The following is a 23,835-nucleotide window of genomic DNA, read 5'->3' as shown; positions in this document are numbered from 1 at the left end:
TTAATTTTTTTGTGTGTTGTTATTCAAGAGAGGGAAGTATATGTTCAAAACACAGTACTTAAAAAAACTATTTATTTATTTATTTATTTTTGGCTGCGTCGGGTCTTCATTGCTGCATGCAGGCTTTCTTTACTTTTTATTTATTTTTTTTTTTTCCCAGGCTTTCTTTAGTTGCAATGAGCAGGGGCTACTCTTCTTTGCGGTGTGCGGGCTTCTTATTGTGGTGGCTTCTCTTGTTGCGGAGCATGGGCTCTAGGCATGCGGGCTTCAGTAGTTGTGGCATGTGAGCTCAGTAGTTGTGGCTCACGGGCGCTAGAGTGCAGGCTCAGTAGTTGTGGCACATGGGCTTAGTTGCTCCACGCCATGTGGGATCTTCCCAGATCAGGGCTCAAACCCGTGTCCTCTGCATTGTCAGGTGGGTTCTTAACCACTGTGCCACCAGGGAAGCCCTATAGTACTTGTTTTAAAGGAAAAAAGTATTTTATTTCTTTTTTTTCTCCAGCTTTGTTGGGGTAGAATTGACATATAACATCATGTAAGTTTAAGTTGTACAACATGTTATTTTGATACACTTATATATTGCAAAATGATTACCACCATACTATTAGCTAACATCTCCATCTCATCACATAATTACTACTTCTTTTTTTGTTGGTGAGAACATTTAAGATTTACTCTCTTAGCAACTTTCTTTTTTTAAAAAATTAATTAATTAACTTATGTTTTATTTTTGGCTGCGTTGGGTCTTTGTTGCTGCACGCAGGCTTTCTCTAGTTGCGGCGAGTGGGGGCTACTCTTTGTTGCTGTGCGTGGGCTTCTCATTGTGGTGGCTTCTCTTGTTGTGGAGCACGGGCTCTCGGCGCATGGGCTTCAGTAGTTGTGGCACTCAGCCTCAGTAGTTGTGGCTCGCGAGCTCTAGAGTGCAGGCTCAGTAGTTGTGGCGCACGGGCTCAGTTGCTCCACGGTGTGTGGGATCTTCCTGGATCAGGGCTCAAACCTGTGTCCCCTGCATTGGCAGGTGGATTTTTAACCACTGAGCCACCAGGGAAGTCCCTATTAGCAACTTTCAAGTATATAATACAGTATTATTAGCTATAATCACCATGCTGTACATTAGATCCCCAGAACTTGTTAATCTTAGATTAACTGAATGTAATTTTATTTCTTTAATGTTTTCATGTGTTTTGGTAAATATTAATGACTTGAAGCTTATTTGGGTGTCACCTGAGGAGAGCTGAATGATCTTATATGTTTAAAATAAATATTTTAATAAAAATAAAGTCATGGGTTAAGAAAAATTATGATCTGGGTGATCTTATTGAAGTACACATCTTGAGTGTGTCTCTCATTTGTTTAAAATCTTAATTGAATTGATGAATTAATAATAATTGGTTACCATATAAGATAAATTTTATCCAAATCTGTTTTCTTTTTCAGCTGATATCAAATAAATTTATCCAAATCTCAGTTTACTCTTTAAGCTGATATGCTAGAGTACTTCGAATATAGTTGTTTGCTTTTGAGAGGGTTGAAACTGAGCCACTGCCCCTTTCATACTCCCTTTGCTCCAGCCCTCTAACCAGTATCCCTCTCCCACGGCAATGCTGCTTTCTCCTTCAGATTGTCATTCTCTCTCTTCCCCTCTGCCTCACTCCTGTTTGCCTTTTAAAACTCTGCTCAGTGGACACCAGGGCTGATCACTTTCCCCCCACTCCCTGGCTGGTTATGTCACTCTCTGGAGACCCTTTGTATCTGTGTTCTCACAGCATTTATCAGAACTTTTATGTTTCCTTGTTAGCCAGTGAAGTCCTCTGACCTGTGTCTGAGTCCCCAGTACTTAGTCTAGTCCCTAAGCACCGAATAGAAGTTCACTGTTTGCCAAAAGTCTTCCGTGCCACCTCTCCTATGCCTAGCCTGGGTTAGGTATACATGGGATGCCCTGGGGCGCAGAGAGCGGGAGCTCTGTGTCATTGTTGAAAACGAGGGGCTGTCAAGACTGCTGTCATGAAAGGCCTCTTTTTCCCTTATTCTCTCCTGGCAGGGAAATGTACACCTGCTGCCACTCTCCTTTTGTACTGACACAGAGGATAATCTGCACTCATTTTCAAGTTACTTTGTAAGTGCTTTTGAATTGTTTCATGAGGAGTGTAAATGTGCCAAGGGCAGGGGCTGTTCTTTCTTACCACTCTCTAGTGCTCTAGAGTCTACTAGTATAATCAGAGACACAGTAAATGTAGACTAAATGGGCTGTGGAATCCTGAGACAGTGACCTCAGTTTGAAATATTTATAGATCTTTATTGTTGGTGGCTAATTTTTAATTTGGCCAGGAAGTGAACCATGTATATTACAGACATTATCTCATTATATTAAGAGCAATGCTATGAGAGTGGTACCATTATTATTTTCTTTTTTTTCCCCTTTCAGATAAGGCTTAGAAGAGTTTAAAATTGTGTTCATCCCCACTAGTGAATTTAGGGCTGAGGTTAAAATGATGGCTGTTTGACTCCAGATATTTAGACTTGGCTTTCTGCCTGCTCATACTAACCTGAGTAGTATCCCTCTCCTATGGCAGCAAACCTTTGGTTCTCCTGCTCCCTGATTATTAGAGAATCACTTGCTGTTGGTTTGGCTTCAGGTAAGGAGATAGGAAATTCAAGCTAATGGACATTTTATTTTTCCTGATCACTGATGCCTGACTGGCAGATCAAAAATTAAGATCGGGCTTCCCTGGTGGTGCAGTGGTTGAGAGTCTGCCTGACGATCCAGGGGACACGGGTTCATGCCTCGGTCCGGGAAGATCCCACATGCCGCGGAGCGGCTGGGCCCATGAGCCATGGCCGCTGAGCCTGCGTGTCCGGAGCCTGTGCTCCGCAACGGGAGAGGCCACAACAGTGAAAGGCCCGTGTACCACACACACAAAAAAAAAATTAGATCTTCCAGCAATCCCACTCCTGGGCATATATCCAGAAAAGAGGAAAGCTCTAATTTGAAAAGATAATGCACCCCAATGTTCATAGTGGCGCTATTTACAATAGCCAAAACATGGAAGCAACCTAAGTATCCATCAACAGATGAATGTATAAAGAATATGTGGTATACACACACACAAACACACACACACACACACACACACACACACACACACACACAATGGAATATTACTCAGCCATAAAAAAGAATGAAATAATGCCATTTGCAGCAACATGGATGGACCTAGAGATGATCATACTAAGTGAAATAAGTCAGACAAAGACAAGTATTATATGATATGTGGAATCTAAAAAACAGTACAAATGAACTTATTTACAAAACAGAAACAGACTCACAGACATAGAAAACAAACTTTTGGTTACCAAAGGGGAAGGGGGGGAGGGATAATTTGGGAGTATGGGATGCACACTACCATATATAAAATAGATAAACAAGAAGGATTTACTGTATAGCACAGGGAGCTATATTCAGTGTCTTGTAATAAACTATAATGGAAAAGAATAAAATATATGTATATACACATATATGTATAACTGAATCACTTTGCCGTACACCTGAAACTAATACAATACTGTAAATTAACTATACTTCAATTTTTAAAAATTAAGAGATCTTTTATTTTGACCAATCTACTAATGTTCTTATAACTTTTTTAAAAAGACTTTTTTAGAGCAGTTTTAGGTTCACAGCAAAATTAAGAGGAAGTTACAGAGATTTCCCATAGACTCCCTGTCCCCACACTTGCATAGCCACCCCATTATCAACATCCCCACCAGAGCGGTACATTTGCTGTAATCATTTGCTGAATCTACATATACCATTATAATCACCCAAAGTCCATAGTTTACCTTAGGAAGGGTTCATTCTTGGTGGTGTACATTCTGTGGGTTTGGACAAATGTATAATGACTTGTATCCACCATTATAGTATCATACAGAGTAGTGCCACTGCCCTAAAAATCCTCGGTGCTCTGCTTATTCACCTCTCTCTCCACTAACCTCTGGCAACCACCCATCTTTTTACTGTCTCCATAGTTTTCCTGTTTCCAGAATGTCATGTAGTTGGAATCATACGGTATGTAACCTTTTTCAGGTTGGCTTTTTACTTAGTAATGTGCATTTAAGGTACTTCCATGTTTTTTTGTGGCTTGATAGCTCATTTCTTTTTAGCACTGAGTAATATTCCATTGTCTGCATGTACCAGAGTTTATCTATCTACCGAAGGGCATCTTAGTTGCTTCCAAGTTTTGCCAATTATGAATGAAGCTGCTATAAACATCCATGTGAAGGTTTTTGTGTGGACATAAGTTTTCAACTCCTTTGGGTAAATACCAAGGAGCACAATTGTTGGATCATATGGTAAGAGTATGTTTAGTTTTATAAGAAAACACCAAACTGTCTTCCAAAGTGGCTATAACATTTTGCCATCTCACCAGCAATGTTGTGGTTAGTTCCTGTTGGTCCACATCCTCACCAGCATTTGGTGTTGTCAGTGTTTGGATTTTGACCTTTTGAAAAGGTCTGTAGTGGTATCTTATTGTTGTTTTATTTTATAACTTCCAATAATAAAATCTTTATTTCTTCATTAAATATAATTCACTAATTTAACACATATTTATTGAGCATTTACTATATCATGGCAGGTTTTGTTCTAGGTGCTGGGCCTGCAGGAGAGCCCCACACAGGTCAAAAAATCCCTTAGAGCTCAAATTCATTTTTAAAAAAAAGTAGAGGAGGGGAGAAAAAAAAGGAGAAGAAAAAGAAAAAAATAATGTATTCTCTATTTGTAAAAATTACAAAACCCTAGAGCAATATTAGAGTTTTAAAACTTTAGGGAAGCATTAAAAAACTGAATTATCTCATCAGTTTGTGAAAGAAACAAAGTAATGTAATGGAATATATTGACAATTAGAATAAATATAAACCAGCAGGTCCAGAGGGTAGTTATCTTGAATAAGTTAAGAAATTGCCTAATGAATGTATTAAACTAATTATGTTCCTTCTTCAAAAAATTATTAAACTGTTAAATGAAAAAATTAAAAAAAGAATGCTGTTTTCTAGTTAAATGTGATACGGAGTATATGTAGTTGTTATCCAGTATTGATATGTAATTTCACAAAAAGGAAAGAATCAGTGATTATCAAAAGGAAAATGTAAAGAAACAATATGTAAATGTTATAACTGCCACAACTGCAGTTATTTTAGGGATTGGAATGGGGGATGGTATTGTATATCATCAGATGTTGAGTTGCCATCCAGCTCCTAGGAAAAACATTCTACTGCATTATCCTCTCATTTTGATTCATTTATTCATGAATAAAAATGATTCATGTAAAAATTAAGGATATAGTTTAGCTATGTGGAAATAAGTGAAAACAACCCAAATGAGAACAAGCAAAGGCTATTTATTCAGAGCTTGTTTTAGCAAAGGAGTCAGCCACCATCATTTGCATGTGGCAGTGGCTCAAAGGCAGGCAACAGAGTGGGAAAGCTGTATAGCGAAAAGAAGGGAGAACTTCTGGTATGCTCTGATTGGAGTTTGTTAACAGGGGAAGCTGGAAATGGGCTATCTAGAATCCAACAGGCATCCTATGTTACTAGTTAGGGAAGCATATTTGGTTTTCTCTGATTCGTCCTGAGTTGGAAGTGAGGGCAAAAATGAGAGAAACTGGCAGCTACTGAAGAAGTCCTGACCATTTGGGGCTTATTGCTGCAGAAGTTGTGGCTTGGCTTCCCAGGCTGGTTGCTACAGAGGTTATTAAAGTTCTGTTGTCATATATGGTCTGGCCATTGTCCATTTGTGCAGTCAGACTTTCTATTAAATATCCCATTACTATCAAAAATTAAAATCACAATGGTAATATGAATTTCATCCCGTTGATGCTATTCCTGTTCACATTTAGAAAGGTTTGGAACTAGGCTTAAGTTTGACTCTACCACACCAAACCCAAGGAAGGACCAATGTGTTTAAATCACTAAACAGGTAGGATGCCTGAAAAATCTGCTCTTGATCGTCAAGGAGAGATCTACACATACACTGCAGTCTCTCCAGCAGTACCTGTGAGAATCGTTGGATAAATCCCTGTAGCTTCTCACCCTGAGCAGGTTACAAAGAGTAGCCCTCATGCAAATTAATCCTTGCAATTCAGATCAGCCCTTGTGACTTTTGGTTTATGATTCATATTTGGAGACCTGATCATTTTTCTTTGTCTACAGCACCTTTACATGATATCACTCCTGTCCTGTTCCGCAGTTGCATCACAGTTTTATGCTCTCCAAGATTCCCCCCAATTGACTTTAGGTGTACTACAAAGTCTATGTTTTAGTAAGTCTATCCCAAATACATCCTTCAAATTCTCTAATAATATGTCCAGAATCAGAAGAGAATAAACAAAAACTTAATTCCATTTATGTAGATATAGGTCTTATTACAAACTTGTGGTTTTGAACTGCCTAGGTTTTCAACAATGGTATAGACTAGTAGTAAAAAAAAAAAAAAGGCCTTTTTGGAAATACTAGCTAGTTTGGGGAGCAGAAACATAATAAAATGTGTTAAAAGTAAGTAAAACACAGTCATCAGGGAAATACAAATCAAAACCACAAAGAGATATCACTTCACACCCAATAGGATGGCTAGAATCAAAAAGACAGATGATAACAAGTGTGAGTGAAGCTGTGGTAAAATCAGAACCCTCATCCACTGCTGGTGGTAATATAAGATGGTACAGCCAATTTGGAAAATAGTCTTGTAGTTCCTTAAAAATTAAACAGGGTTGCCAAACAAACATAGAATTACCACATTACCTAGCAATTTCACTCCTAGGTATATATCCAGGAGAAATGAAAACATGTCCACACAAAGACCTGTACATAAACGCTCATAGCAGCATTATTCATAATAGCTAAAAAGTAGAAATAATCCAAATGACTATCAACTGATGAATGGACAAATTGTGGCATAGCCATACAATTGAATATTATTCAGCAACAAAAAGGAATGAAGAACTGATTCATGCCACAACATGGATGAATCTTGAAAACATTATGCTAAGTGAAAGAAACCTGTCACAAAAGACCAACATGTGGTGTGATTCCATTTATACGAAATGTCCAGAATAGGCAAATATATAGAGACAGAAGGTAGATTAGTGGGTGCATAGGGTTTGGGTGGGGACGGGATAATAGGGGTGACAGCTAAGAGTATGAGGTTTCTTTGAGGTGATGAAAATGTTCTAAAATTGATTGTGGTGATGGTTGCACAACTCTGAATATACTAAAAACCACTGAATCATACAGTTTAAATAGGTGAATTTTATGATATGTGAATTCCATCTCAATAAAACTGTTACCAAAAAAATCATCAAAACATTAGAATAGCTTCTTATCTAAGCATTTGGGTTCAAGTAACTGCCTCTATGATTCTTACGCTGTTTTTCTAAATCTCTAATGAGATTATTTTTAGTGAGAAAAGCTGCCTAGCCTGGTTGTTAGAGCAAAGGCTTTGGATGAGACAGGCCTGGATCAGTTGGTGGTTTCAACACTTGCAGGCTTTGCTTGTCTTTGAGCAAATTTTATAGGTCCAAGTCTCAGTTTCTTAAATTGTTGAGGATAATATCAATCTCCCATGGTTATGGTTATTATTAGAGGCCCACAGCATGTGCAATAAGTGTTAGCCACACTTAATGTGAAAACAAATTATTGACTTCTCATCAGTATGGCTACCTAAAACAGGAATTAACATATCTTGTCTGTGAGCAGGGCAGAATGACTGCAATGGAGAGATGTTTCAACAAATATGTACTGAGCAGTGGCACTCAGTAGTGGGTGCTGGCTGGTTAAAAGAACATGAATCTCCTTCACCCCCAGGAGTTTACTGTCTGGTGAGTGGCACTGAGAGTAGAGGGTATCCTTTTAAGACATGAGTTTGTACTAACTACATAGGAGTAAGAGGGAGAGGTCAATGAAAGGAGCTCACGTGAAGGTATTCTGGAGATGACACTCAAGCTGAGTATTGAAGAATGAGAAAATTTAGCCTGATAAAGGCCAGAAGGGCTTCCCTGGTGACAGAAAAATGGTGCAAGGAAATGCCTGAAAAGCCCGTTTGTATGTCAACTCTTAAATTTGTATCTCCCAAATTCCAGGCTTCTATATCAACTGCAAACTCAAAATCTTTTCTTTGGATGGCTAATAGGCTTCTTAACCTCTTTCCTACCTGTGTTCCTCTCACAGCTTTCTCCATCTCCAATGATTGCAACTCCATCCTCCCAGCTGCTCATGGCAAAAAACTTGGAATTATTCTCAACTACTTTCATTCCAACATCCACTTTGTCAGGGAATCATCTTGGCCCTACCTTTAAATATATGCAGAATCCATGAGTCCATCTCAAACCTGTTACTCAAACCTGCTACTACCCTGCTCTGAGCCACCCGCTCTTGCCTGCTACTACCTGGCCCATCTGCATTCGCTATACAGCACCCAGAGTGATCATTTGCAAATAAGAGTAAAATCGTGGTACTTCTTTGTTCAAACTCCTATAGCTTGTGTTTCACTCAGAATGAAAGCCAGAGTCCTTACGAGGGCCGACAAAGCCATTGTTGATTTGTTCCCTCACGCATCCCCTTCCTGTTCTCCTCACTAGTCTCCCTTGACTTCATTTGGCCCACTGATTCTGTTTGGCCAAGGTAGTGGTTTATTGCTTTATTTTTTTGTCTTTGCCTATGTACTGCTGAAGAGGAAATAAATATAACTAAGCAGGTGTTACGGTTTCTCGCAGTACCAGCACCCCTTGTCTTACTCCTTGTTTGCTTAAGCACTCACACACCTGCAGGCCCTAGGAGGCAAATGTGGAGCCACTGAGGGTTTCAAGTAGGTCAGATTTGCAATTGGATAATTTTGCTTTCAGCATGGAGAATGGACTCAAGGGGAACTCCACTGGAAGCAACGGCCGAGAGACAAGTTAGGAAGTATTTTACAGCAGTCCAAATGGCAGCCTGTGCTAGGACTCTGGTTGTTAGTGGGAAAGGAGAGAAGATTCCAGATTCCAGAAATACTTCAAGGTAGAATTGGCAGGACCTAGTGCTTGGGTGAATATGGTGTTTCTGGCTTGAGTCACTTGGTGGAAGAAGGTATCGCTTACTGAATATGGGATTTATGTAAGAAGATGAAATTTGAAAATAAGAAATGGGAAAAAATGTGAATTTCCCTTTGGACATTTTGATTTGGGAGCATCCAAGAAGAGCTACCACGGGTAGAAACTGGATTTAGGATTCTCAGGTTCAGGGGGAGAGGTCTGGGCTGGAACTCTGAGTTAGCCACGACGTTGCTAGAAACGCTCACTTTTTCCTAATTAGAGGTATTGGTTTTCTTTTTTCAAATTTCACTCTTCACTTAAACTCCTCTATCATAACTTTTCCGGGAACATACACTATGGGCAAGCTCAGTATATTGTCCCCTCTTCATGATTCCTTCGGTAATTTTAAAATCTTAGCTATCTTGAGAATTTGGCTGCCCTAACCGATTGGAGGAAAAGTGTGAGGAAAATCTGGTTCCTAAAGCACGTTAATATTTAACTTTTTATACAGGCATTCATAGAACTGAACGCGCTCAAGAGCTGTGTGTGGCGAGTACTCCCCCTCCTTCGGTGTCTAGAAAACTCTTCCCTTCCTTCCTCGTCTTCCCAGGACTAGCCAGAGGGTCCTCCATCCCCGCACCCGCTCGGAGCCGGTCTTTTCTTACTGTGGACGGTGTGGGCGGAGCTTGTGCGGGAGCTTGTGCGGGGAGAGCAGGCCTGAGCAGCAGTCACCACAGGAACGAGACCCCAGCTAGTTCGGGCTCTGAGGGCGATGCGTCTCCAGGGCCCTAGCGGTGGCAGCGCCGGGGTCTGGGCGCCCGTCGTTCCGCGGCCGTTGGCGGCGGGGCCGGCCCCTGGCCCGAAGGAGGACGGGCGGGGGCAGACGGCGTACTTTCCTCGGCACCGGGGGGCCCGAGAGGCGCGTGACTGCCCGCTGCTCGGCGCCCGCATTGTCTCAGCTCCATAGCAACTCGGGCCGGGCGGGGCCACAGCGGCCGGCGTAGTCCGGGGCCGCGCGCCGCTCCGCGTCGTCATCCGTTCCCGCACGGCTGACGGGGGCGCGGGCAGCGGCGGCGGCATGACCGAGAGGCGGCTCACCGCCGGTAGGTGGGGCGGCCGGGGTCGGTGTCGGGGCCGAGGCGCGCGGGCCGCTGCTCTCGCCCGCGGGGCGGCCCCACTGCGCACCGCCTCTGGGTTTCCTTCTCTGCCCGTGCGTCCCGTAGCACTGGCTCCAGAGTTCTCTCACCGCATTTTGTAAGGAATTTAACCCCTCACCCTTTTCCCAGTGCTTCGTTGGCCCCGTCCTGTTTTATCTTGCTTAATTCTCCGTTTTGCAGCGGGAGTAATGGAGGCCTCCGTCTATTAAGGTTAACTCCAGGGTCACAGTCAATTAGTGACCAAGCTGAATTCCAGAGGCCTTTCCTCCCCACTTCCACCTTGAATTCCAACTTAAAATTCAGTCCATGTGCAGAAAATGAACAGAGGGCCAGGATTTTACTGAGCTTGCCCACGTATAAAGCTGGGCTAATTGCTGTCTCAAATTATTTCATTTACTTTAAAAGGAAATCAGATTTGAGTGAGATAATGTAATATTTTATCTTGTTTCAGAGCCACCAACTATTACAGAAGAAGGATTTGTAAGTACAATTTAGAGAGCTACTTTTTCTTTTCTTGGCTTTTTTAAAAAATAGCAAATCATAGATCATTGAAAAAAAAAGCTGTTTCTTCTTTTTGCCAAATGAGTATAATAGAGGCTTCCATTTCATAACAAGGGTGCTGAGTACAAGAATTGCTTATTTTTTAACAGGTACATTTTCAAGAAGGGGCCATCTGACGTTTATGGTGGATGCTCTTCATTGTTAAAGTTCTTTTACATAAATGGCCTCATTTAATTTTGCTGAACTTGTTAATGACTCCATGAGAGGTAGACTTCATCTCCATGGTTTTATTGTGATGGGGCTGTGCAGTTCCTGGTTACAGTAAACATTAGTAGGTGGCATTGATTGATGATAAGTGGTCTATTTACAGTTGCAATTCCTTTAAAAATGTGCTAAATATGTTCTTAGGTCAGACTTCTGGAGAGTTGAGTAATAATAAGTACTTGGCCAAGTACATCGTAATTGTTGTCATTTAGGTGAGTGCTATACCTAGGGTGGTGGGCTCTGCTGTGGTTCCCGCAGTGTATTTAAGGAACTTGCCCAAGTTTATACATTAGCTAGGAGGCAGTAGAGCCTCATTCCTACTAAGGTTTGATTCCAGCAGTTCTAACCACTTCTCTAGATTATTTGCTTATGTCCTACAGCACTTATTTCTCTTCTTGGTCAATTATCTTATTTGCTTTTGACTTTTTATTCAACAAACGTGAGCGCCTCTATATTCACAGTGCAGTGCTAGATGCTGAGGATAAGTCTCCAAAAGTTCACAGTCTAGTAGGGGCTATGAGAATGGAGGCTCTCTGCTAGCTTCATTTGCTAGTACTTTCCACTTTCACCCTTCCAGACCTTTGGTCCACCACTGAGAGAGGGAGACCAAAATAGAGGCACGAAGAGTGTGTCAGAAACTCCAACCATCTTCCTGTTGCCTTGGCATCACTCAGTGTAGTGGCATATTTCTTAATCTGCTTCCTGAACTGTTCTTCACATCAGCAGGAGGTAGGTAAGCGTTTCTGGAGATAACCCTTTCCCATACAACTCCAGCACTAACTCTCTGACAAGCACCCAGCGACATTACCCTTTGAGCTGTTTGCTAACCTCTCCAGGTCTTTTCCCAACTTATGGGAACTCATAACATCTTGAAGATTCTATTAGCCACTACACTTTCTCTTGGTTTCTTTGTACCACTGTCTCCCAGTTCTCCCATCTCTCATTTTTATGTCCCTCTTTCTGGCTTCTCTTTCTTCCTTACCCATGAAAGTGTTGACCTTCTTCAGGATTCTCTGGGAGGACTCCTCTTCTCCTCCTATGGCTTCAGCTACTCTTATTTCACAGGACTCCCAAATCTACACATCTCCAGCCCACACACCTCTTATGATGCTAGAGCTCTGTATTTATTGGGTTATTGGACACCTACATCATCTGGATGTCCCTGCATCACTTCAGTAGTCTAAACTGAATTAATCACCCCACCCCATTCTATCTATCTTCCTCTTTTTCTTATTTTGGTTAATGATGCCACTGACCATTCAGTCACCCACATCAGAACCTTTCTTCCCTTTTCTTCACCTCCCACCTGCAGTCATTTAGCAGGTTCCTTTCATAGCCAGATCTTTTTCTCCATCCTCAGCGCTGTCTTATTCAGGCCCTGAGCATGGACTTTGGCAGTAGTCCTCCCAGATATCACTGCCTCCAATATTCCCTCTGCCAACTTCAATTTTCCTTTGCCTAAGGCTTAAAGAGCAGACTCCTGCACGTCAGCTATGCTGGATTACTTGCTGTGGCTTTGCTCTGCCTTTATATTTTTCCTTCTCTCATCAGTCCTACCTTGGCTATCAGATTGCTGTTAACTCTTTAAAAAATTACCATGTTACTTAATTGAGCTTTATTAATCCTACTATTTACTGAATGCTGGCTGCATGTTAATATTTAACCTCAAAACAACTCTATTAGGTGGTTATTAACACCCACATTTCACAGATGAGGAAGTCAGTGTTCACAGAGGCTAACTAACTTGGCTTGGGGCCACACATCTAGTAACTGGCAGAGCCACAATGTCAAAAGCCTCCCTTTAGCATTCAAAATCTTTCCTACAACGTTTCAGCCTTCTTTAAACCTTACCTTCCAGTACTTCTATGTGATAAAGACAATGTTCATACCATTTTAGGTTTATAAAGTACTTCCGCATGCCCTCTGCTCCAGCCAAACTGCCCTGCTTGCTTCGTTGCCTTTGCTGTTGAGTTTTGTCTCAGTTGCCCTTCCCCATCCATTTCACAGTCTTGCACGTGCTTCAAGGTTCAGCTCATCTCCTGCATGAAACCTTTCCAACCTAAAATCATCCAGATTGCCTTTGAGCCCTGTGCAGCTTTCAGTTGTGGCCAGTTTGTGACCAGATCCTCAAATTCATATGCTCACCAAGCATTATCTATAGATTATTTAATTCATATGTCTTGCACATAATATTTATCTGTTTTTCAGAAGTATAAAAGTATTTTTTTCTCATTAATATTTTTAGAAGAAATTGTGTGACAGAGATCTCTGGTTCCCCAAAATCCATTCTACCATTTTCCATAATACATACCAGACATATTACTGTCCAAAATAATTACAACACTTTCTAGCCTCCCTTGCAGCTAAATGTAACCAAATTCTGCTTACAGTGGAACGTAAGCAGAAGTGTTGTGTCATACTTCTGAAAAGCTGATGTTTACAGACATTAAATAACTAACCCCTGGGTCACACAGCTAGTAACTGGTCAGGCCACAATTAGAACCTGTGTCATTCTAACTGTACTACTCAGATAAATGTAAAGGGAGAGAACATGCCCTTCGTCTTGTTTCTTGCTGGCTGAAATGAGGATGTGATCCTGGAGCTGAAGCAGTCATCTTGGATCCTGAGGTAGAAGTGGCATCTTGAGGATGACACAGTCACAAGATCAAAGGAGCCTGGGTTCCTGATATGTTGGGAAGCCAGTCTGCCAGTTCTGAACTGCTTATAATTACATGAGAGAAATAAACTTTTGTGTTATTTAAATAGTGTTATCTTGGTTTTCCATTACTGGCAGCAGAGTCCTATTCTAATATAAAGTGCTTCCATAGTCATAGGCACTTTTTGCTTATTGCATTTTCTCAACCAGTGATCTAAAAACTACAGTGCTATTAAGTATGTCTGCAAAATATTTTAACCCTACGTCTTCAAATGAGAGAATAACATTTAGAATAAATCATTTGTTGTCAGGGACACATTGCCTTGTATATATTTTAACTTTTTGTTTGTAAATTTTGCAATTTCTTAACAAAATTGTGAACTCCTGGAGGGCTAGTGTTGTGACTCAGTACACCTTAATATTCCCTATAGTTAATAGCACAATTCCCAGAATATGTTATTAGATGATTGATAAATTAGTGTAATTGCTTCACTTATCAATTTTTTGCAAAGCTTCATTTGATATATATTCTATATTTTCTACTTTAGCATTTTTAGGTAGCATTTTTTCTACTTTAGTGTACTTTGGTCTTTGATAATTTTCTCAGGGAAAATATATACAAAAAGCTTACATATTCAGTTTTCTCATTAGTTCCTTTGGGGATATATTTTTAATTATATAAGCAATGTATAAAAACATTCCTGTAAATAATTCAAATAATAAAAGTGATAAAGTGAATGCTTCTCTTCATTACTTCCCTCAATGCCATACTCTTTTTCATATTCCATAAAAATTGAAATATAAATCTGTCATAGCAAGAATAGTAGAGTTCAGACCGCTTTATGATACATTGAGATTTGATTATGTGTTAGGTATACATTGAGAAAAGTTTAAATTTTAGAGTGACCCCTAAAATTCTTTTTGATTTTAAAATAGAAAATAAATTAGTATTAAAGACTTAAGTACTTGACTCTTTAAATTCAAAATAATATTTTTTTATTGTGCCTTAAAAATTGAAACTATGCAGATAGATATGTCATGCTTCAAAAATAGTCTTTGTAGAGTAAAAATTTTGTAGTATACTGATCTATTTTGTTGAAGGATTTCTGATATATAAAACTCACAGTTTCAACTTTAAAAGCAGATGCCATTTAAAAAAGAAAAGAGTGTTTTTTAAAAAAGCAGATGCTCTTTATTTATATCATAAAATTGAGACTGTAGTTTCAAGCAGTATTTTCTGTATTTTACTTGTTAAAAATGGTATTTATTTTTAGTTAATCTTTAGTTTGTTTAAATTCATATTCTGTTATTTGTATAGGGTGAATGAATTTATTATAAACACAGAGCATTTCCCAAGCATGAGGATATTCTCATTATTCTAATGTAATATGCAGAAAAATCCATATGTTCCAGTCCTCATGAACAAGACTGTCTAATTATATGAACATTAATGACCAATTGGTATTTGTCTTTTCATATTGTAAATACGGCTGACTGCACATCAGTTGGTTGAATGAACTGTGAGAGCACACTCGGTTGACACGCTAGGTGGTGTTATGTGGAAGTGGTGGAGGGCAGGGGCAGGTGGATGGAGGTACCATCCTGCTTCCTTGCTCACTTTCTTTTAAGAGGGTGCAGAGTGAGGTGTGAGAAGTGTTTCCAACAAGTCATTCGGAAACAGACTGGTCCTAGAGGTCCTTTGGAAAGTGTAGGCCGTTTGGAATCCTTCCATCTCTGTGGAGTACAGTTCTCTGGTTGGAATCAAATTCTCTAATGCTTTTTGGAACTGCAGAAAGTGCGTTAGAAGTTCCATCAATATGATAGTCAACAAGTATATTTTTAAGCAACAACTTGCACGTCTCATTGTATTAGGCACTACTGGGGACACACACTGTCTGTCACTATTCCCAAAAGTTGTATACCTTCTGATTGGCGAGGTGGCCTTTAATGAGGACACACAGTTTATATTTAAGTATGAATTTTGAGGTTTGAACCAAAAGCACATTTAGAGAAGCTTTCTATCCGTAGGTAAGGTGTGGCATGGGAGAAAAGGTGATAAAGAGTGTGAGATACTCTTTTAAATTAGGATACCAGATTGTAAGAACTTTTGTACAGGGAGAAAGCCTTAGGGTATTTCGCCAAATGAATTGACTGAAGCCAAGTAGGTATAATTAGACAGTGTGATTGGGTAAAAACGGAATTGAGAGTTTCCTTTACCTTCTCCAGGCCTTTGAGAATTTCCTCCAGGAGAGAGCGTGAGAACAGAAACCAAATGGAAAAGTACCGCTGGGTAGATGCTGATTGTAATATGTGATGATAACCCTTGGTATAAAAGGAGATCCATACTTTTGTTCTTCATTGCTTGAGCCACTCATATTTTCTCCTTCCTTCATAAACTATATTCATAATACAATATACAATTATGTCATCCCATGAGGATCTGATAAATGGTCTTTTGGCTCTTAAGTTTCCAGAGTGCCTTGGATCTATGCAAGATATACTTTCAACAAGCCACTTTGTGAAGTTTGTTTCCCCTTGCGTTCTCTTTTTGTTTTTCTTTTTTGGCAACATCTCTGCTTTTTATTTTATTGATGTTGCTTTATTAGTGTCTTTCTTAGGTTATCACTCTTTAGGTTTCATGTCCTCAGTATAATCATTCAAGCATTCACTCAACAAAAGTGTAAGCATCTATTATCTGAAGCTTTGGGAGTTTTTTTAATTGAAGTATAGTTTATTTACAATGATATGTCAGTTTCAGGAGTACAGCAAAGTGATTCAGTTATACATATATATTCTTTTTCAGATTCTTTTAGCATTGGGAATTTTCAAAGTGAGTAAGAAACAGTCTTTTTCCTCCAGAAATTCACAGTCCAGAGAGTGAGATATCTAAACACACAATTATAGTCTGAAATATTAAAAGTTATGATAGGGGAAACATATCATAGTTCTCTTCTTTTGGAGAAGAAAAAAGAATAGATGGGTAAATAAGAGGAGAAAAGATTTTCCAAGTAGAATAATCAGCATGCGCCAAGGTGCAGAACTATTAAAAAAATTGCTATGACTGGAGCATGGTAGTATGAGATGAGGCTAGACAGCTGGTCAGGAACCAAATTGCATTCATCATAAGCCATTTTTTTTGTGTTAGAAAAGGATGGGGGATTGGGAGACAGGTGGAACTCTTGTATTGATTGTGGTGTTGTTAGGAAGATTGATCTATACTGTAATGGTGATAAGGAGAGATAGGAAGATGAGGTTTGGCATGTTATGGGCAGAAGGGTGAAGCAGAGGTCCCAGGGGTCTGACCATTAGTGCATGGGATCGCAGGGTAGTGGTCAGAAGATTGTCAGATAACCAGAGACTGATTCTAGATGTGATGATAATGATTTGGGATCTGTCATTTAGTACACAGGAGGCTAAGAAGTCTGTCCATAGGTGCAGAGAAACATGATATTGTTTCCTTGTACATAAGTCCCCCCATCCCAACATTTTTTTAATGAAAAAAATTTAAACATATAGGAGAGTTAAAAGAACTGTATGGTGAATACCTATATACCCATCACCAAGGTTTCACAGTTATTAGCATTTTGCTACATTTGCTTTTTCATGTTTCTGTCCTTCTGTCCATCACACCATTCGTCCATCAATCCATTTTATTTTTTTATGCATTTCAGAGTATAAGCTGCAGACATTGATATGATACAGATCACCCCTAAGTATTTCAGCATTTTATATCATAAACTAGTGTTCAATATTAGTTTATGGTTCTTATGTTGAGGTAAAATTTATGCACAGGGAAATGGAAAACTTTTGAGTCCCATTTGACAAATTTTGACAAATGTATATACCTGTGTAATCCAAACCTCCATGAAATATAGAACATTTCCATAATCTTAGAAAGTTCTTTCATGCCTCCTTCCAGTTGATTCTTCCTCCATTCCCCAAAGACCACTGTCCTATTTTTTCACCATTGGATTATAGATTCAAATTCATATAAATGGAATCATACAGTTTTCTTTTGCGTAAAATTACTTTTGCTCAGCATGTTTTTGAGATTCTCCACGTTGTTGCATGATTCTGGCATGTACATAATTTTTTATTGTGGTAAAATATACATAAAATTAAACTTAACATTTTAACCATTTTTAAGTGTATGATTTCAATGGCATTAAGCACATTCACATTGTGTAACCATCACCACTATCCATCTCTAGAACTTTTTCATCATCCCAAACTGAAACTCTGTACCCTTTAAACAGTAACTTCCCATTACCCCTTCTCTAGCCTCCAGTTACCATTATTCTACTTTCTGTCTTTGTGGATTTGCCTAGTCTAGGTAACTCATATAAGTGGAATAATACAATATTTGTCCTTCTGCGTACGGCTTATGTCATTTAGCCTGACATTTTCAAGGATCATCCATGTCATTGCATGTATCAGAATTTCATTCCTTTTTAAGGCTGAATAATTCCATTATATATACATACCATATTTTGTTTATACTTTCACACATCAGTGGACATTTGGGTTATTTCCACCTTTTGGCTGTTGTGAATAATGGTGCTAGGAACACAGGTGTACAAATATCTGTATGAGACCCTGCTTTCAGTTCTTCTTATACCCAGAAGTAGATTGCTGGATTATATGGTAATTATATGTTTAACTTTTTGAGGAATGGTGACTGTACCATTTCACATTCCTGTCAGCAATGCACAAGGGTTCCAATTTCTCCACATTCTCACCAGCACTTGTTATTTTCATTTTTTTAAAAAGATCATAGCCATCCTAGTAGATGTGAAGTGATATCTTGTTGTGGTTTTGATTTGCAGTCTCTTGTTGCTATTGTTGTTGAGTATCTTTTCATGTGCTTATTGACCATTTGTATATCTTCTTTGGAGAAATGTCTATTCAAGTCCTTTTCCCGTTAAAAAATTTGTGGTTTTTTATCTTTTTCTAGCTTAGTTCTTTATATATTCTGGATATTAAACCCTTATCAGCTATATGATTTGCAAATATTTTCTCACATTCTGTAGTGTGTCTTTTTACTTTCCTAGTAGAGTCCTTTGATTCAAAAGTTTTTAATTTTCATGAAGTCCCATTTATTTATTTATTTATTGCTCATGCTTTAGATGTCATATTTAAGAGTCCATTGCCAAATCCAAGGTCATGAAGGTTTATCCTTATGTTTTCTTCTAAGTATTTTATAGTTTTAGCCCTTATCTTTAGGTCTTTGATCCATTTTGAGTTAATTTTTGTATATGGTATAAGGGAAAGGTCCAACTTCATTCTTTGGCATGTGGCTATCCAGTTTTCCTAGCACCATTTGTTGAAAAGAATGTCCTTTCTCCACTGGATTGTCATGGCACCCTTGTTGAAAATTATTTGACCATATATGAGAGGATTTATTTCTGGACTCTTTTCTATTCCAATGGTCTGTATGTCTGTCTTTATGCCAGTACCACTTTATTTTGATAACTGTAGTTTTGTAGTAAGTATTGAAATCAGGATATATGAATCCTTCAGTTTTTGTTCTTTTTCAATATTAGTTTGGATGTTTGCAGTCCCTTGAAATTCATTGTGAATTTTAGGATGGGTTTTTCATTTCTGCAAAAAAAAAAAAAAAAAGGCATTGGGATTTTGATGGGGAGTGTATCAAATCTGTAGATTGCTTTGGGTAGTATTGTCATCTTAGCAATATGGTCTTTCAGTCCATGAACATGGCATGTGTTTCCATTCATTTATATCTTCTCTAATTGCTTTCAGCAGTTTTTTAGTTCAGTGTACAAGTCTTTGCCTCCTTGGTTGTTATTCTTTTCTCTGCTACTGAAATGAATTATTTTCTTAATTTCCTTTTTTGATTCACATAACTTTTTAAAAAAAATTTATTTATTTATTTATTTTTGGCGGCATCAGGTCTTAGTTGTGGCATGTGGGATCATTTCGTTTTTGCACGTGGACTCTTCGTTGTGGTGCACAGGCTCTTCGTTGCAGTGCACGGGGTCTTCGTTGCACCACGCAGGCTTCTCTCTAGTTGTGCATGGGCTTCTCTCTAGTTGTGGCATGTGGGCTCCAGAGGGCGTGGGCTCAGTAGTTGTGGCATGTGGGCTCCAGACTGCTTGGACTCTGTCGTCGTGGCACGCGGGGCTCTCTAGTTGTGGCGCACGGGCTTAGTTGCCCCTCAGCATGTGGGATCTTAATTCCCTGATCAGGGATCGAACCCACGTCCCCTGCATTGGAAGGCAGATTCTTAACCACTGGACCACCAGGGCAGTCCCCTGAGGTGCATAACTTTTTAATATTAGGTTTTATGCTTGAGATGACTGTATGTAATTTCTAATCAAGACTTCCAGTGTTGATCTTTTAATATTCTTGTATAGTCTCTCTTGGTGAGGAACTGTATCTCCTAATAGGTATTAACATTTTTTAGACTTTCTTACAACCATTCAAAACTGCAGAAGTTGAAATTAAATTTTAAATTTAACAGTACTCCCTCTTTTCATGACAAATATAATGTTAAAAATTCTTAGGAAAAACAAATTTAGAAGTCAGTAAAATGTTTCAGTTATTTCAAAATAATGATGAAACTCTATAATGCAGTATATGCATATATTTTTCAAGTGATTGCCTTGTATCTAGCTGGTATACTACTACAAGGATCCATCAGTTGCCAGTAGACAGAAATATCTGTTGTATGTGAAGGCCAGATTTGGGGCCATCATCCTTCCAGGGTCTCCCCTCCCCCTTTCCTTCAAGCTGTTAACACCTTTTGACTGTGAACCGTCTTCTTGGACATCTCAAACAGAAACTCCTCCAGCAGCTTCATAGCGCAGTGGTATGCTCTGCAGCTAGCTAATAAATCCACGTCCAGGGGCTTGAGCAGCTCTCTGGCTATGCTCAGTGTCTGGGTGTGGGATGTGGCCGATAAATCACAGACTCCAGGGAAAGGAGTTGGATCTGAGGAGTCCCAAACAAGTTTGCTCACAACCAGAGGTCACCATCCTGGGAGCACCAGCCATCCCTGACTGTGCCTGGTAGCCTTGAGGTCTGAAGAGGTCCACTTTCACTTGACCCATTGAATTCCATTGTCTGCACACCACCACGTGTCATGGCCATACCGGGTGGGAGGCTCTGGTCTAGTGACTGGCATGTTTAGAAAGGAGAAAAGAAAGAATTTATATGTACTTTAGGAAGAAGAAGCAAAAATAGGTCCATCCTGATAGGCTTAGACCTTATTTCCAAAATTATACCTATCTCCTGATCGATGATAGCATTCCCAGTCTAAAGTGTGTCAGTTTAGGATTCTGCATTGGAAATTAGATGAATGGCTTTGGCTAATGTGTGAATGGCTTAAAAGGAAGTTGGAAACTTGGATTATTTTTCTAGTTGTGCCATTAGGTAACTGATTACCTTTACTGTGTTTTGCTTTCCAACCTCTCTTTCCTCATGCATTTCTCTCTTTACTCTGCATTACTGCCTCTCATGTGTATACTTCTAAATATAGAATTTGAAGTTATTTGAAATGCAATTCAAATGCCATTTTCCCCACTTGATTCTTTTCTGATTCCCCCTACCAAATAATATCTTTCCCTCCTTTGGGAGGAAACGTTTTATGTTGTAATTTTCTTATGGCATGTATTGTATTCTTTCTTGGACTATGGTTTTTGTCTGTCTTTATCTCATTTCCTCTTCCTTGTTTAGAAGGTCTCTGTATATCTTGCATCTTTTAGAGTTGTGAAGAAGTTGTAGTTTATCTCATTTGAGAGTCCAGCAAAATGATTTTTTAAGCAATAAAATTTTTTACCTATTATAATTAGCAAGCACATATAAACTATTTTGTTTAACCCTCTGTCAGGGAGAAATTGGAGAAGTTTGGACTAAAAATGGAAAAGCTGACTTCACTTTCACAGATGGCACACCTGTAATACATGAAAAAACAGGTTTTTCAAGAGTGCATCCAATTCTGAAAAAGTGTTCCTGCCTTCCATTGCATCATTCTGCAGAGAATCTGTGTTGCAAAATTTGCAGCCAGGTTCATGGAATGATGTAATGGAGGAATTGATTGTAACTCAATTTTCTCCTTGATTGTACCACTAACCATCACCAGTTTATTGGTTATTTGGAAGATATTAAACCTGAATATGGAGACTTAGTTCATTTTACTACAGCCAAGTGACTGGATTGTGGAAATTTATTGAGAGTAACTGAGCTGCTTCTCCAGATCAAGGCCTTAAAAAAATTTTTTTTTAAACTAAAGGGTTTGGAGAATAAAGCGTTTATCAGATCCTCATAGGTTCACAAGACTTTGTTACTGATGTGACAAGATATCAGGACACAGTGAACTAGAAACTGCAGTGGGAAAATATGCTCAATTATTTAGAGAGGTGCAGGACTTCCCATTAACGTGTGACAGGAGGATTGAGCAGATGGCACTTGAAGGCTACACTTATTTCCATTGTGGAACTAACTACCCTGACATCAGCCGAAACACTTATGTTTGATATTGGTAGAAATTAAGACACAGTTTCAGAAAAGAAATACAGATTTTGATGTATTTGAATAATAATGTCCATGGTTGTAAGTGCAAACTGAGGATGTGACTGAACACCCAGGGAATGCCCTCTCGTGTGGTGCCTCAGGAGGACCTGAGGGAGCTGAGAGCAATTGCTTACCAAGGGTTAGGGCATTGCTGCTGGAGTCAGGTGTGTGGGCTGGTACCACCTGAGAACTCCTGTCCATCTATCTGGAGATGAGTTCAGAAATTGAGAGTAAATGTTTAGAAACCTTACAGTAATTTGACAGAGTATTGAATTCAATAATAAAAATGTTGGGCTTGTATTATGTATATTTTTATTTCACTTTCTAATAATTCATTCTTATTGTATTTTACAAAAGTTATCTGTCTGAAATCGATTAGGGAGAAAACAAAACAAAACAGGTACTTCATCACAGGTGGCTTGGAAAGCATTGATTAGAGTCTCTTAGAAGTGTGAGGCATCTGGAAATGAATATATGAATCTGAGGATTCTCTAGAAATTTCTGGCAATGTGACTGACCAAATTCTAGGTGACATTTAGGTCTATGTGTATTTATGAAATACACATTTTGTTTTATAGCTAAAAATTAAAAACAAAATGACTATTTTAGAAAAACTAACAGGGACTGTACTCCATTACAGTTACTAATTTAAAATACTCAACTTTCCCATGTGTGGATTTTTGATCATGAGCCCAGTAGTGTAAAATTTGGCCACCCTTATTTACCTGGGAAATTTACCCAGGAAATCCTAAAAATATTTATTGAATTCTTTATTAGGTTGCTAAATGAAAATTAAAGTAACTCTGAAAGGTGAAATTCGAAAGATGATTAGACTTTTCGCCTCCACCAAATGTTATCTGCCTTGTTCTGCTGTATTTGACCTTTGCCAATCAGAATTTTTCTGAGCATGTATTACTAAAGTACCACTATGAGGATAGTATGTTTGTGAGATCCTGAGTTTTATATTGTTGTTGTTTTAATCAGCTGAGATTTTTAGTAAACTAAATCCTTAGTTGTTGTTCTAACCAGTTCAGATCTTTACTAAGTTCTTTGATATAAATCCTATAAGTGATTGTTCATAACTCTATTCTGATACTGCAATTACTTAAAGAAACTACCCTGAAACTCTGTTTTCCAAAGTAGGTGTTAATATACTATAATATCTTCCTTATACTTTCACACTATACTTCAACAAATTTTTAGAAGTTGACCTGTATAAGAAGAAAATAATCAGCCATATGGAAATAATAGCATTGTGTCATATTGTCAACTTTCATGTTAGATTTGTGAAACTGAAATATAATTATGAATAACAAAATAAACACATGTACTGTACAACAGGGTATGTGATGATGTGATTTTGACACAATAGAAACAATTACTAATAAAATAAGGTGTTTTATTTGGAAGAGAGACTTCGTTATTGGCAGTGGCTTTCCAATTTTGCCAACTTTAAAAGTGACTATGTTGGTGGATGAGATAGTTATGGGAAAAAAATGTATACAATCCTTATTCTTAGAACACATGCATTGTGAAAGTTTCTTCATGCAAAAGTTACGCAGGACCCAGATTACTAAAACTGTCTCATTCTAAGGGCGAGGCAGTGGAATATTTTCTTCACTTAGTTTATCACTTCTTTTAGGCAATTCATGAAATTCTTCAT

General features: G+C 38.8%; 2 protein-coding genes across 7 annotated transcripts in view; one reads left to right on the top strand and one right to left on the bottom strand.

Annotated features, from left to right (window-relative positions):
* The window catches only part of POLR2K (RNA polymerase II, I and III subunit K), a 39,820-nt gene extending 29,805 nt beyond the window's left edge, over positions 1-10,015 (bottom strand). For both annotated transcript variants that reach the window (XR_011376879.1, XM_070044037.1), the window contains exon 1: positions 9,728-10,015. Coding sequence is in view for 1 of the 2 variants with exons in the window: in XM_070044037.1 (XP_069900138.1) it covers positions 9,728-10,013 (286 nt within the window). In the remaining variant the exon portion in view is untranslated. The remainder of the gene's footprint in view (positions 1-9,727) is intronic.
* Positions 10,016-10,073: 58 nt separating this feature from the next.
* The window catches only part of RGS22 (regulator of G protein signaling 22), a 165,660-nt gene continuing 151,898 nt past the window's right edge, over positions 10,074-23,835 (top strand). For all 5 annotated transcript variants that reach the window (XM_060287494.1, XM_060287496.1, XM_060287493.1 and 2 more), the window contains exons 1-2: positions 10,074-10,165; positions 10,671-10,699. In XM_060287494.1, coding sequence (XP_060143477.1) covers positions 10,141-10,165; positions 10,671-10,699 — 54 coding nt within the window. In that variant the 5' untranslated portion in view covers positions 10,074-10,140. The remainder of the gene's footprint in view (positions 10,166-10,670; positions 10,700-23,835) is intronic.

Source organism: Globicephala melas, chromosome 17, assembly GCF_963455315.2.
Source record: "Globicephala melas chromosome 17, mGloMel1.2, whole genome shotgun sequence".
Lineage (NCBI taxonomy): Eukaryota > Metazoa > Chordata > Mammalia > Artiodactyla > Delphinidae > Globicephala > Globicephala melas.
This window is presented reverse-complemented; position numbering and strand designations above follow the sequence as displayed.